The sequence below is a fragment of the Haliotis cracherodii genome, unplaced genomic scaffold, assembly GCF_022045235.1.
Source record: "Haliotis cracherodii isolate W230 unplaced genomic scaffold, xgHalCrac1.p SCAF_1, whole genome shotgun sequence".
NCBI classification, from domain to species: domain Eukaryota; kingdom Metazoa; phylum Mollusca; class Gastropoda; order Lepetellida; family Haliotidae; genus Haliotis; species Haliotis cracherodii.
Window position 1 is genome coordinate 71,083,276 of NW_027266264.1, and position 14,077 is coordinate 71,097,352.

General features: G+C 39.1%; 1 protein-coding gene across 1 annotated transcript in view; it reads left to right on the top strand.

The window, feature by feature from the left end:
- LOC139457317 (uncharacterized) overlaps positions 1-14,077 on the top strand; it is a 31,195-nt gene that overhangs the window by 13,452 nt on the left and 3,666 nt on the right. Inside the window, exons 8-9 of the mRNA XM_071238728.1 lie at positions 12,233-12,372; positions 13,059-13,103. Of these exons, the coding sequence (XP_071094829.1) occupies positions 12,233-12,372; positions 13,059-13,103 (185 nt within the window). The remainder of the gene's footprint in view (positions 1-12,232; positions 12,373-13,058; positions 13,104-14,077) is intronic.

The window sequence follows — 14,077 nt, forward strand, 5'->3', positions numbered from 1 at the left end:
TGTGGATGATATCGACATATCGATTAATATCAACATATCAATTAATACCAACTCGTCGATGATATCAACATATCGATTATTATGACTGTGACATATCGATTATTGTAATATCTATATTCAGAATCGTGCAATTACATTGGTTAATTCGAACCACGTGACGAAACAATACATCTCAATGTAGACCCCGAAATCATGTGACTGACTATATATATACCAATATATATATATATATATATATATATATATATATATATATATATATATGTGTGTGTGTGTGTGTATATATATATATATAGTACATAAGTCTATACATAATTGGGGTGAAATGGGGTTTAGCGTCGCGTTCAAGATTATTGCACTTATATAACGTGTATGTGTGGGGTGAGGATTTTGTATTTTTCTATTAATATGTATCCCCTAATTCTTGTAAAGTATAGAAAATATCATTGAGCACATCGTTAACAAAACATATTCCTGTTTCATACCAATGGTTATATATTAGCCACAAAGAGAAATTGTGCACATAGGGAATCAAAATATATATTGGAACTACATGTGTAAACAAATACAGTAAACACGGTAATTAGTGAAATGAATTGAACAATATGAGTGTGCTACGTTTCGTGATGTCAGTGGTTTCGGCATGGCCGGGTGCAACACGTTTGTGCACGTGCATCTTGATATAGTGCGTGGAGCATATGGATGGCAAAAAACTAATGTCGATTTGGGAAGTTGAATATTTTACATTTGATCGTTTAAAAAATTCCACACCCAATGAACCACACATCATGCCACGACTCACGACTGCACAACGTCATGAGGCTATTGGGATGGTCCGTGAGGGAATGTCTCAACGTCAGGTAGCTTCGCCTTTCCCTTGCCATCGAAACAACATGTCAACACTGTTGAGACGTCATCAGAACAGTAATGGAGTTGCCGATAGCCCTTGTACAGGATGGACACGGTTGACCCATTTCCAGACTGCAGTGACCACTGCTCAGACCATTCCACGACTTGGCGTATCCAGCCCAACACAGTCAGGCACCGCTTACTTCCTTATGGGAAACGACCACGTCGTCCCATCATACGACCTATCCTGGCGCAACGCTCGACATAACCGTCAGAAGTGGTGCTGAAATCACGTCCGTCAACCTCGGTTGTGGTGGAGGACTTGTTGGGGTTTTTGGGGTTTTTCAAAACGAGTCCAGATATAACATTTCCCATAGTGACAGGCGTCAACGTGCCTACAGACGTCTTTTTGGAGCGTCATGATGAAGCCTGTGTCATGGAGGGGAATCGCTTTGGGGGTGGCTCCGTGATGATTTAGGTGGGACAAGTGCACGTCAGAGAAGCCCCTTAGTTGTTGTGCAGGGCAATATGACAGGTGTGGGTTACCGAAATCAGATTCTCGGACCTGTGACAATTCTTCAACGTCATGCCCCAGGATTGACACTCCAAAAGGATAATGTCCATCCTCACATGGTTAGGGTTTCTCTGGCTCTTCTTCAACAGGACAATTTTCAAGAACTGCCATTGCCGCATCTCTCCCTATAGAGGGACGAAATAGAACGACGTCTACCCCGAGTACCAACTCCACCAGATAACGTTTGTGATTTCCCAGCAGGGTTGCTGGGAATATGGCAAGTCATTCAAGAAGCCTTCCATGCCCATCTGAGAGACTCTATGCGTCGGTGATGCACTGCTGTTATCGCTGTTCACGGTGGGCGTACCCGTTATTGAGTTTGTGACCTTGTTCCTAGCATAAGGTCATTGTCATGGACATTAAACATGCTGTTTTGCCGTCCTCTTGTGATCTCAATATCCACCTGTAAAAGTTTACATGGAAACTTTTCATTGTTGTTATATTTCAAATTTAGAATGGATTGTAACAATGCACAGTTTCTTTATGTGGCTAATATACATAGCCGATTTTCTCCTTTTTTTATATCATTATAATACCACATAGATTGTGATTGTATTTCAGATTATTTGCCAAATTCGTCCTCACACAGTGATATAAGCCATGACCAGTAGTGAAACACGTCCTTCCAAAACATATTTGTAAATCTTGGTTGTATTTCTTTATCAATATAAGGACAATCCACGTGGAAACTTCGAATTATTTTTGAAAGCTTTTTATTAAAAAGAACAGCCCACTTTTGATTATCAAATATTAACCGATTAATTCATCTAACAAATAGGGCAGCTAACGATTCTTTAATTCTTGGTACCTTAATTCCCCGTGTTATGGGATAAAGGTCATAATATCTCGTCTTACTCTGTCAGGTTTACCTTTCCTAATAAATTTAAAGCATAATGTTTGTAGATATTTAATGGCATCAGTTGATGTGTTTGGCAATGCCGAGAAGAGATGGTTTAATCTAGGTACCAATAGGTATTTCAATACCGTATTTCTTCCTATAGGTGTTAGTGTTGGAACTTGACATACATTCATTTCTTTTTTGTATGATAGAGTCGATTACGAAATGTACCCCTGACAGTGTAAATTCTGTTTGTATCCACTCGAAATTCCACTCTTTACATAGTTTGTCCTTAAGAAACATGAAGATTCGGTGTTAAGTGGCATTCGGTGTGGAGTTTGTGTGATATACATCTTGCAGGGCGATATACACATTGTCGGAAAAATAGGCAAATATTTGTGTCACCGGAATGACGTATGGTTGAACAATGTCTGGCTTGAAACATGGACGTTCATGGCCCCAAAGATGCAAAAACAAAGTTCTGGAAATATTCATTAAGTGTCACGTCCATAGATATGAAAAGAAATAAGGAGAATATGTTTTTAGCTATGACGTGTAGTAACATTATTCATCAAAGCGAAAGAAGAAAGGTGCATCTGTATTTGTAGGAAACCATGTACAGAGACACTTTATTAAAAGGAATTAACAAGGAATTCGATGAAGGCTCATCGTGACTCATGTATAAAAAAATTCTTCGTAAGCAAAAGTTCCGGTGAGTGTCACTCCTGAAAAGTATCTCTATGACAACCATCTCTTGTGGACCTTACCTGGTTTGTGTTTGTCTTCAGCCATTGTTAACAATTATAAATATTTATGAATGTACAATAAAAACTATTTTAACAGAATTGTTGTTTTTCATGGTTGCAGTTATAATTCTGGGAGCATGAGTTAATCAAGTTCCTTGTTCCCTGGGTCACTGAGTTGAAACAAATACGTGTAGCATAACATGTGTAACATGTGAGTGTGAGTGAGTGAGTGAGTTTGGTTTTACGCCGCTTTTAGCAATATTCCAGCAATATCACGGCGTTGGGCTTCACGCATTGTACCCATGCCGGGAATCGAACCAGGGTTTTCGGCGTGACGAGCGAACGTTTTAACCAATAGCCTACCCGACCGCCCCGTGTGTAACATGAAGGTTGCTTTGTTGTCAACACGGCGGTCAGTAATTTAAAGCCATTTCACGCGAGCTGTAGAGAAGCGGTTCTGAACCAGACAAATCAGTCTGTTTATTTGTACTTGAGGCCTCAGGCCCATATACAAAGTATACAAACATACAAATTTTCCATCAAGGTGATGGCGGTTCATCATGCTTATATATTCAATGATAACATAGTGTAGAGTAATTAATGATAACCCTGCTCTCCTCACAAGTGAAGCTTTACAGAATTTTAGCAAGTTTTCTACTATAGCTGGATCATAATCATTCATTAAATTAACAAAATCAATACTTGATATTATGAGTAAGTGAGTGAGTTGGGTTTAACGCCTCTTTTAACAGTATTTTAGTTATATCACGGCGTGTCAGCTTAATGTGGGAGGAAAGCCCGAAGTGATGCAGGTCTCACACGTTTACCACTTCGGTGAAACCCACGAGCACGGGTATGGTGCTGACAAACCTAGAAAAACATAATCGGGGAGAACCGGGATTCGAACCCACAATCATAGGTTTATGGCGCGACCAAGGGACGCAACTCTGCACAGCGAATCGCGGCGCCTTAGACGACTAGGCCACCCGTGACTAAATAACTGCATAGGCTGCAACCTTCTTTCGACTACAGTTCGACTTCTTCTTTATCTTATCCTACACCGGCTGGCTTGTTATGCGTTTCAAGGGATCGGCTCATGACCCTTCTAATTACTAGTGCATAACGTTGTTTTCAAAACACTGCACGAAGCGAACTGTAGACCAGACCACCGGCTACATAAAGGGTAAATAGTACATGAAGTGGGTGGACACTAAGTCTATACATACATGTTTGTGAGGACTGACATGACGATTGCAACCCCGGTCGTCTACTCCCATGCCTGGGTTGTCTTTCTATGCATGAGAGGTTTCTCTATGGTCCAAGTGTAATTCGTGTCGCCACAGACCCGTATAACCTGTTTGGGAGAGACTATCAGGGGTGTTTGGGTAGGGACGACAACTTCAGATGGAGATTAATAAAGCAGGTCTTTGAAAGGCATTTAGAAGTGAAACACACAAGGAAGAGAATTTATTGATGTCAACTTTATTGATGTTTATTGAACACAACGTTTCGGAGTACATGCTCATGCCCCCATTTCACTACGACCACGAATATCCCGAATCACCCTGAATAGGAATGTGTTCATGTACGTAGATAAATCTCAATCATTTCTTGAAGTTCTTAAATGAATCTTATTTGATTCCCAAACATTCGTACTCTTCGCGGGAGTTCGTCGAATCGGCGAGAAAGTTTTCGTTTGTCAAAAACTTTCGTGGATGGATCCCCGAATTGCAATTTCGTGGCTGCATCGTAATCCATTCTTATGTTCCCTAACAGCTTCGTAATCGATTCTTTTGCATTCTAGGCTATTCTTAGCGATTCGTGGCTCCCAACCTCAACCCGAAAACATCCCGAAACAGCCACGAATGCCAACTACGAATAATGTAAGAATTAAGTTAGAACAACATTAGGCATATTCGTAACTAAGTCGCATGTGATTCTTACAATTCGTGCATGATCCGTACATGAATCTTGTAATTCGTACATATTTCTTAACCCATTCCTAGCTAAATTAATAAGGGAACAAAAGGTGGAAACTAACAAGGGGGGAACTAACAAGGGGGGAACTAACAAGGGGGAAACTAACAAGGGGGGAACTAACAAGGGGGAAACTAACAAGGGGTGGAAACTAACAAGGGGTGGAAACTAACAAGGGGTGAACTAACAAGGGGGGAACTAACAAGGGGTGGAAGCTAAAAAGGGGGGAACTAACAAGGGGGGAACTAACCAGGGGGGAAATAACAAGGGGCGGAAACTAACAAGGGGTGGAAATAACAAGGGGGAAACTAACAAGGGGTGGAAACTAACAAGGGGGGAACTAACAAGGGTGGACACTAACAAGGGGGAAACTAACAAGGGAAGCCAACAGATGATTGGCGATGATAGGTGTTTAATAAAGCAGTGTATTCATTCAGATTCTTCGTAATGGAATAAGATTAATTAAAGTGTTTCTCAATAAAAAAATGTAAGGAAAATAACACATATTGAAGAGTAATAGCAGACAATAGAAAAATTGTCATTAAAACTCATTGTAACTGAAATACTTGAAGCCACAGGTAGGTAGATCGATATTTACTTGATATTTCGGTAGCACCTGTCTATGAAACATTTGATCTAGTTTGAAGGTGCAAAAAAACATTTTTCTAGCATTTCTGACAGTACAATTGAATATTATGCTTGTCGTGAACGGTGAAGTGCCTGTGTGGAATAATTGTTGAATCTTATGTTTGTCTTCAACAGTGAAGTGTCTGTTTTGGAATAATTGTTTAACCTTATGCTTGTCGTGAACACTGAAGTGTATTTGTGGAATTATGGTTGAATCTTATGCTCGTCGTGAACAGAAGAGTACCTGTGTGGAATAATGGTTGAATCTTATGCTCGTCGTGAGGAGAGAAGTGCCTGTGTGGAATAATGGTTGAATCTTATGCTCGTCGTGAACAGAGAAATGCCTGTGTGGAATAATGGTTAGTTCTTATGCTCGTCGTGAACAGAGAAGTGCCTGTGTGGAATAATGGTTGAATCTTATGCTTGTCGTGAACAGAGAAATGCCTGTGTGGAATAATGGTTGAATCTTATGCTTGTCGTGAACAGAGAAGTGCCTGTGTGGAATAATGGTTGAATCTTATGCTTGTCGTGAACAGAGAAATGCCTGTGTGGAATAATGGTTGAATCTTATGCTCGTCGTGAACAGAGAAATGCCTGTGTGGAATAATGGTTGAATCTTATGCTCATCGTGAACAGAGAAATGCCTGTGTGGAATAAAGGTTGAATCTTATGCTCGTCGGGAAAAGTGAAGTGTTTATGTGATAAGATAGATAAATAAATGATGCTAGAAAATGTATTTTTGTTTTAATTTTGTGCATCCCTGTTCACAGTAAAATGGATTGTTCCACATACCATCTTTGTCTAACCAACAGTCACTCATCCCTGATTATACCAAGGTTATCTAATAGCTACTGTTCACCTGGTTGCAAAGAATTCGACGCAGCGGGTTGGTACCGACATGACACGGGCTCTGACAATACACATATAATTACAGTTGTGTGGATACAACATAAGAGATGATTGTTGGAAGCAGGGAGGCCATACAAAGAGCCCTTCATATAGGCTCCCTGGTACAAGCCAGCGTTTGGTATAAAAACAGGTTGTTTGGTACACACTAGTATCTGGACCGAAACGCTGGACAGCATTGTGTAAACAGACATTCGAGATCATACCATTGTTTGTTATTGCTTGACATACACTATAGGTATACCGGCGAATCACAGGAACACATTATGAATATTGTAAGTCCTGTTCAGACGATTATCAGAGAACCCTTGAACGATGGCTTTCTGAAATCTTTATTACTCAATGTGAAAATCCGTCAGGCTAAAGCTGACGGAAATGGCTCATCATCATAGCAACAAATTAAGTCATTTGTCGAAGCACTGCTAAACATTGATATATATTTTTGAAATAACATAAATCCAACATGAGAAGCAAATATGAGACTAATAAAAACTAATTAATATATATAATGTTGAATTTTTATCATCCAATATGTGTTGAGATATATTATATAAGTATTTTGTATCGGAGATGTCTTCAAATAGGCATTGCCTGTTAACGAATCAATTTTGAAGGAACAAAGTACTGAATAAGTTATATTTTTCTGATTGAGTTAACTTTAAATGATCTACTGCACTTACTTTTAACCGGGTTTTACACAATTGTACCCATTTTTGCATAAAAAAATGAAACTAAAACTACGTAAAATATGAAACATTGTGATGAAGATGCAACTGATGCACAAAAAACACCCATTTTAGAGAGACAGTAAAACATTTCTATCATAAAAAAATATGATTTAAACATATCTTTATTCAATGAATCTGGATCTGTAAACAAGACAAAAGGCTGATGTTAATACTTCCCCGTGACAAGTTATATTATATATATACTCTTCAAAAAAGGAAACGCACAGGAATCTTTTTTTTTAATTTATTGTACCTAATAAAATCGATTTATTTAATTCAAAATATCAGATACAAATATGAAATTTTGGAGGTCGATAGTCACATGTTGTCGTTGATCAATACATTTGAACTGCATAAAAAAACATTTAAAAGAATACATTATTTTTTCAACAACACCATAAAATCAGGCTTATGTACCCCTTCAGCATAGCAGATTAATGTAACACAATATGATTAAACCAAACTTTTGTATTCTGACTATGATCAACACATTAGAGATCTCCGACGACGAAACATGGTACATAATCGACAAAACATTACTCAATGTATTTACACCTCGTGAGGAATACTAATTTTCCAACTGGAGACAGTTTCGTCAAGTTATTTACACTTTCGATATTGTTTATGTGATTAAACCGAATATCCTCATACATGGGAGAGTCTATCAGGAAAAAATATTTCATCTTCTACTTCGCCCAAGAAAGGGCACTTTCTCATATATTTTTTAAAACTACCACCCAGTGTGAACGTCCAAGCAACAGCACTTTCAAACAGGTCTCGCACACCAAGGCTGCAGGCTAAAGGCGCTGGAGGCGTTTCCTTGTCCCGAAACCTGTTGTTGCACTTATTAAACACTATTGTTGAGATAAGAATACTCTTCACAGATTGAAGAGATTGTGGTTTGGGATTAGCTAGCGGCAAGGGCAATAGAGCTATTTATGTCTCTTACTTTAATTGTACACCATTCTTTGCACAACACTTAACTGTATACCATTCGTTGCGTAACACTTAAATGTATACTGCAGTTGCATAACAATGAACTCATAGACAATAGATCAATGTTTCAAACAAAGAAAAACGGCTACCTAATGCCTTGCTGGCGCGACAATTATTTTTTCTGGTATTTGTAATTGGTTACTGGGGTAAGGTAATTCGTTGTTACAATTGGATACATCGGAAGGGATCGTTAAATCGATTATATAAGAAAGGGAACCCTGTTTTAAGAATTCACTTGCGCGATATAGGTCCGAAATAGGACATTAGGTCCCCAACCACTTACTTACTGAAACAATTTTCTGAATAATCTCAGGAAACCGGCAGGACTATGAAACTGGACAACAGACTGTGATTCATTGGAAAGTTTACCGAAATGGCTAACGTGGGAATAATCATTGTCGCATTCTTCGGAACGTTAGGTACGTACTTATCTGTATTTTGTTAACGATAAGCATTGAAAGTTGTATAAACTTATGTTGTGCTGTCCATAGCTTGGTAATAAATTCTTCTGTACATCTTAACAAAGCGAACGCAAAACGTTTACTTCTCTTCTGCCAGATGTTTATGATCAGTAAAGCGTTTTATTTAGTCTGGAAACGCTAATTCACGCTGTCAATGTTTGTGTTTGCTCTCGACTTTTTTCAAGTCAAAGTTATTTTATTTATTTTAAAACACTCACCGTGGTACATGGATACACATTGCATAGTTGATACATACTTATATTAATACATAAATGCGTGGCTCTATGGTTTCTTTTGTTGGTACATGGATACATACTGGTATTACATAGTACCCGTAAATAGAAGATTTATTATGTTAATGGCTATGACCTTCGAACCGTCCTGTTTGGTAACGTCAGCCTAGACAAAGAAATACTGCTGAGCATCATTGACTCTGTACATCATTTCTTCTCTATGGGCAAAAGATTGTCTAAACATTGACTCTTATATGAATCTCACAAACAACTGTTTACCTTTGATGTACCATATGTACATATGACTTCATATGAAGTCTATACTACTGTATAATGATACTACTGGTTGTTCGAACTTTGTTGGGGAGAGATACTTATAAAGGCGCTGCCTGTTTATCAATCCTCTTCCACTGTACCCAATGGAAATAAATATTGTTTTAAAAAAATAATAAAAAATAGTAGATTGTATGCCATCGATCTTATCTGCATATCAACCAACGATCTCTCTCAACTTGTGCTGTTCATGCTTCATTCTGCATGTTTCATTACGTGCTGACATTGGCTTAGTTTGTGTTTCGTTTCTATTCTTTCTATTCTCTATTCTTCGAATTTTGTGTTCATGAAACCCACACTAGTCTCTGGGTCTGTAACAGTTGCTTTAGTTTGGGGTTTTTTCACATAAAAACAGAACATTCATTACATACTCACAGCATATTTGTTTTAACAACATGATAACTGTTATATCGAGAGACACAAGCTATGACGCTGATAAGCGTTTAGCATGGATAGATTATTGAACTGGATATTACACAGAATTTCATATTCGGTATAAAAACTATTTGATGTTCTTCACATTCGTGCTACACTTTGTTATTATCATGATATAACAAGAAGGGGGACAATCCGTACCCAGGGAGATCAGTACCCAGGGAGATCCGTACCCAGGGAGATCAGTACCCAGGGAGGTCCGTACCCAGGGAGATCCGTCCCCAGGGAGATCAGTACCCAGGGAGGTCCTTACCCAGGGAGGTCCGTACCCAGGGAGATCAGTACCCAGGGAGGTCCGTACAGAGAGAGATCCGTACCCAGGGAGGTCCGTACCCAAGGAGATCTGTACCCAGGGAGATCTGTACCAGACACCGTCCCGTACCCAAATGTTGGATCATCCGCACCCGATCACCTGGATAACTCGTAACCAAAAAAGCGAATCCGTGCCCATGAAAATATATCATATGATTTGAAACATTGAACATTAATCGGATTAAACATGTTTTAACTTAGACTTTGTTGTGAAAACACAATGCCATTTCCTATAACAACACATGCGTCTTCCAATCACGGACTGTGTAGAGAAGAACTTAATGGTAGAATTACTAGAACAACAATATGCCACCATCGCCTATTGAGTTATCTCAGTTTATTTAACCCTAATGTTACTTGTATATCAAAGAGGCAATGACTGATTAGTAGTCATTCATCATCACATTGCATTGATTAATCTGATGAACAAACGTGGGAAATGTGTGTGATGAATAAATGCTGGAAATGTGTGTGATGAATAAATGTTGGAAATGTGTGTGATGAATAAATGTTGGAAATGTGTGTGATGAATAAATGTTGGAAATGTGTGTGATGAATAAATGTTAGAAATGTGTGTGATGAATAAATTTCGGAAATGTGATGAGTGGATTTTGAAAATGTTTTGTTTGTTTGTTGTTTAACGTCGCACTCAGCAATATTCCAGTTATATGACGGCGGTCTGTAAAATAATCGAGTTTGGACCAGACAATCAAGTGATTGACATCATGAGCATCGATCCAAGCAATTGGGATCGATGACATGTATCAACCAAGTCAGCGAGCCTGACCACCCGATCCTGTTAGTCGCCTTTTACGACAAGCATAGTCGCCTTTTACGGCGAGTATGGGTTGCTGAAAACCTATTCTACCCCGGAATCTTCACGGGTCTTGAAAATGTTATAGTTTCAGTTTCAAAATTCATGAGAATTTACTCCTGAATAAATTACTAGAAACATATATATTGTATCGTTTTAACGGTTTATACGGATTAGAGCAATCCCGTTTGGGACATGTCGCTTTAAAAAATAAATACGTATGAGTCCCCCAAATTTGGGCTTGGGTACTCCACATTTGGGCTTGGGTACTCCACATTTGGGTGGTGACTTAACCAAATAACGTACAAATGCTCCCAAACCGGGAACTAGATAACTTCAATTTTAGATACGGATTAGCCATTTCAATACCTGCCTGCCCGACCGTCCGAGACGGGTTGATTTCAACTCGGGCTGCCAGATTTTCATATCCCCCTGCCCGACGGTCGAGTTATATTTCATATGTGAAAATATTCTAAATATTTCCCAATGATAAGCATTAATTCACATGTTAAGATGAATGATAAAATGTAACCAAAAAGAAACCCCGTTAGCATATCCTGAGAAACATATGATTATAGTGGGCAGGCAGGTTTTGGTCAGGGCTGGCAAGTATTTCAGCTAGCCAGTCCTGTGGTCTGGTTGAAATTTTTAGGAGTTTCATACCTGGCTGGCCCATTTTCGTTGGGTACTGCAACAAACAAAAACGACGACACCGAAAACGAGAAATAAAACATTCTTTCCGAAAACGGCAACCTTGTTTCTACTTCATTCCTATAGTTCCGTGTTATGTAATAGTCAGTAGTGGTGACTTACGACATACCTGTATCCGTCCGTATTCGTCAATATTGTATCTTCATATAGATATTTGTCAAATTTTTCCTGATCATCAATAACAATGTGTGTGTTGAGTTTAACGCCGCTTTTAACATCATTGCAGTTATATCATGGCGTGTCAGCTTAATGTGGGAGGGAATCCAAAAGTGATGCAGGTCTCAGACGTTTAATACTTCGTCGAAACCCACGAGCACGGGTATGATGACAAAGTTAGAAACAATCGGGGCGAACCGGGATTCGAACCCACAATCATAGGTTTCTGGCGTGCACAAGGGATGCAACTCTGCACAGCGAATCGCGGCGCTTTAGACGATACCCAACAATTACAAAATAAGGAATAATGGAATGGTGTTGCCAACGCCCGAACAATTTTGTAAAGTTCGTTTTCATTGCAAACCTCCAGGTCATTCTGAAGGTGAATGTACTACATGTAGTAGGATATTGCCCCTTTAGAATTTAGAGCCAAAATAGACCACTCCTTCATCAATGTGTGGAGGCATATACTGGACGCTTTTTACCATATTGCATTTACGATCAATATTCTTCACAATGTATACTCTTTCTTGCAGTAAAAGTTACCCATGGCAACCAGACTGCACTGATGGACAAGCTGTTTGCAAAATATATCAGTTATGCGCGGCCAAATTGTGGAACAGATTCTCCCATAGAGTTAAAAATTGGCATTGCCATAAGACAGGTCATTGAACTGGTAAGTAGATATACTGTCAATCATTTCATATAACTGTGATTACACTATTTAATTTATAGAACATGCATTATGTTTGAAATACATTATTAAGTCACATTGATCTGAAAATATCATCATATAAGAAATTATCACATTTGGGAATCTTTTTTTTTTCATATTCAAGAGACAATGCAGAGAAGAGTTTGTAACCTCTCGCCTTGACCATCATTCCATCTATAGATAGGGCCCATCAACCCATCTTGAGATGGGGTAAGCAGTAGTGTATTATGAACACAATACATTGTACAATCAACAAGTATCAATCCTTCATTTACCCCAAGTCTGAATGCACCAACAAACCATCAGAAGGAGGAAAATGGCAATTCCACACACTTTTACACGACCATACATTTCTGGTAATCGAATCTCAATGCAACGCCAAATCCAGGTTAACATATTTACAGGGCTGTTGTTTTTTTCAAATCCCATGTTCTATGAACATTATCATGATTATAGAAGATGATTTACATTTTTTGTTAGTATGCCCAACTTGTAATATTTTAAGACATACATATTTCCCAACAATAACAATAAAAAAAGTACTTCCTCAGAACTTTACTACAAACTTCTAACATTGAAACCTTTGAAATTCACTTCGACTGAACCCTGATCTTTGTACATCAAGTATGTCAATTGCTGTTTTCCAGGATGAACCTCAACAAATATTGACAGTCAACGCCTGGATTCGCTTGGTAAGTTCTGTCATGTTTATATCATTAGTGATGTTAATATGAATGTTTCCTTCGCGCTACACAGCAGAATTGATTCTAATTTAACATGTTCTTAGGTTCAACAAAATCAGTAAATGCCCTGTTGTGTCACTGGAACTTCTTGATTGTCTGGTTTTACAGGCCGCAGGAGTACTGCTGCGCGGCGTGAGGCAACAAACACTTCCGTTTGTGAGTGAGTTGGGTTTAACGCCGCTTTTAACAGTATTCCAGTTATATCACGGCGTGTCAGCTTAATGTAGGAGGAAAGCCCGGAGTGATGCAGGTCTCAGACGTTTACCACTTCGGTGAAACCCACGAGCACGGGTATGGTGCTGACAAACCTAGAAACATAATTGGGACGAACCGGGATTCGAACCCACAATCATAGGTTTTTGGCGTGCCCAAGGGAGGCAACTCTGCACAGCGAATCGCGGCGCCTTAGACGACTAGGCCACCCGTGCCCCCACGTTTTATAGTAAATTTTGAGAGTGGTGGGTGCTTCTGGTGAGAAAGAACATGCTTACCCTTTTCGCAAATACCTGGTGTCGTCGCTCGGTTCGGTGATCCATTCGTGTGTTTTTCATCTGTTTTGCCTTTTGCGCCCGGTGGAATCCGTTTCGGCGAATTGTGAGACTGGTTGTTCTCTGGCCTTGACGTTTAATGCAAAACCCTATCACCTCACAGGACAGTCCCGATATTACTTAAGTTTTCTTTTCCGAACATTTGATCTTGTTGGGGAGGTATCTCTGATAACAAGAGTCCAACTTCATCTTTTTAAACTTCACCTTTGCTTCAGGAATCTGGCACGTCTAGTGAACAAGTATATTTTTGTGAACAACTTGAAGCAAAGTTATAATTGACCAGTACCTTCTGAATGAAGTCGTATCTGTTCAGAAGGAAATTCCGTCTGTGCTCCTCCACATACAGGATGTACATAGACGGCAGTAACAGCAATA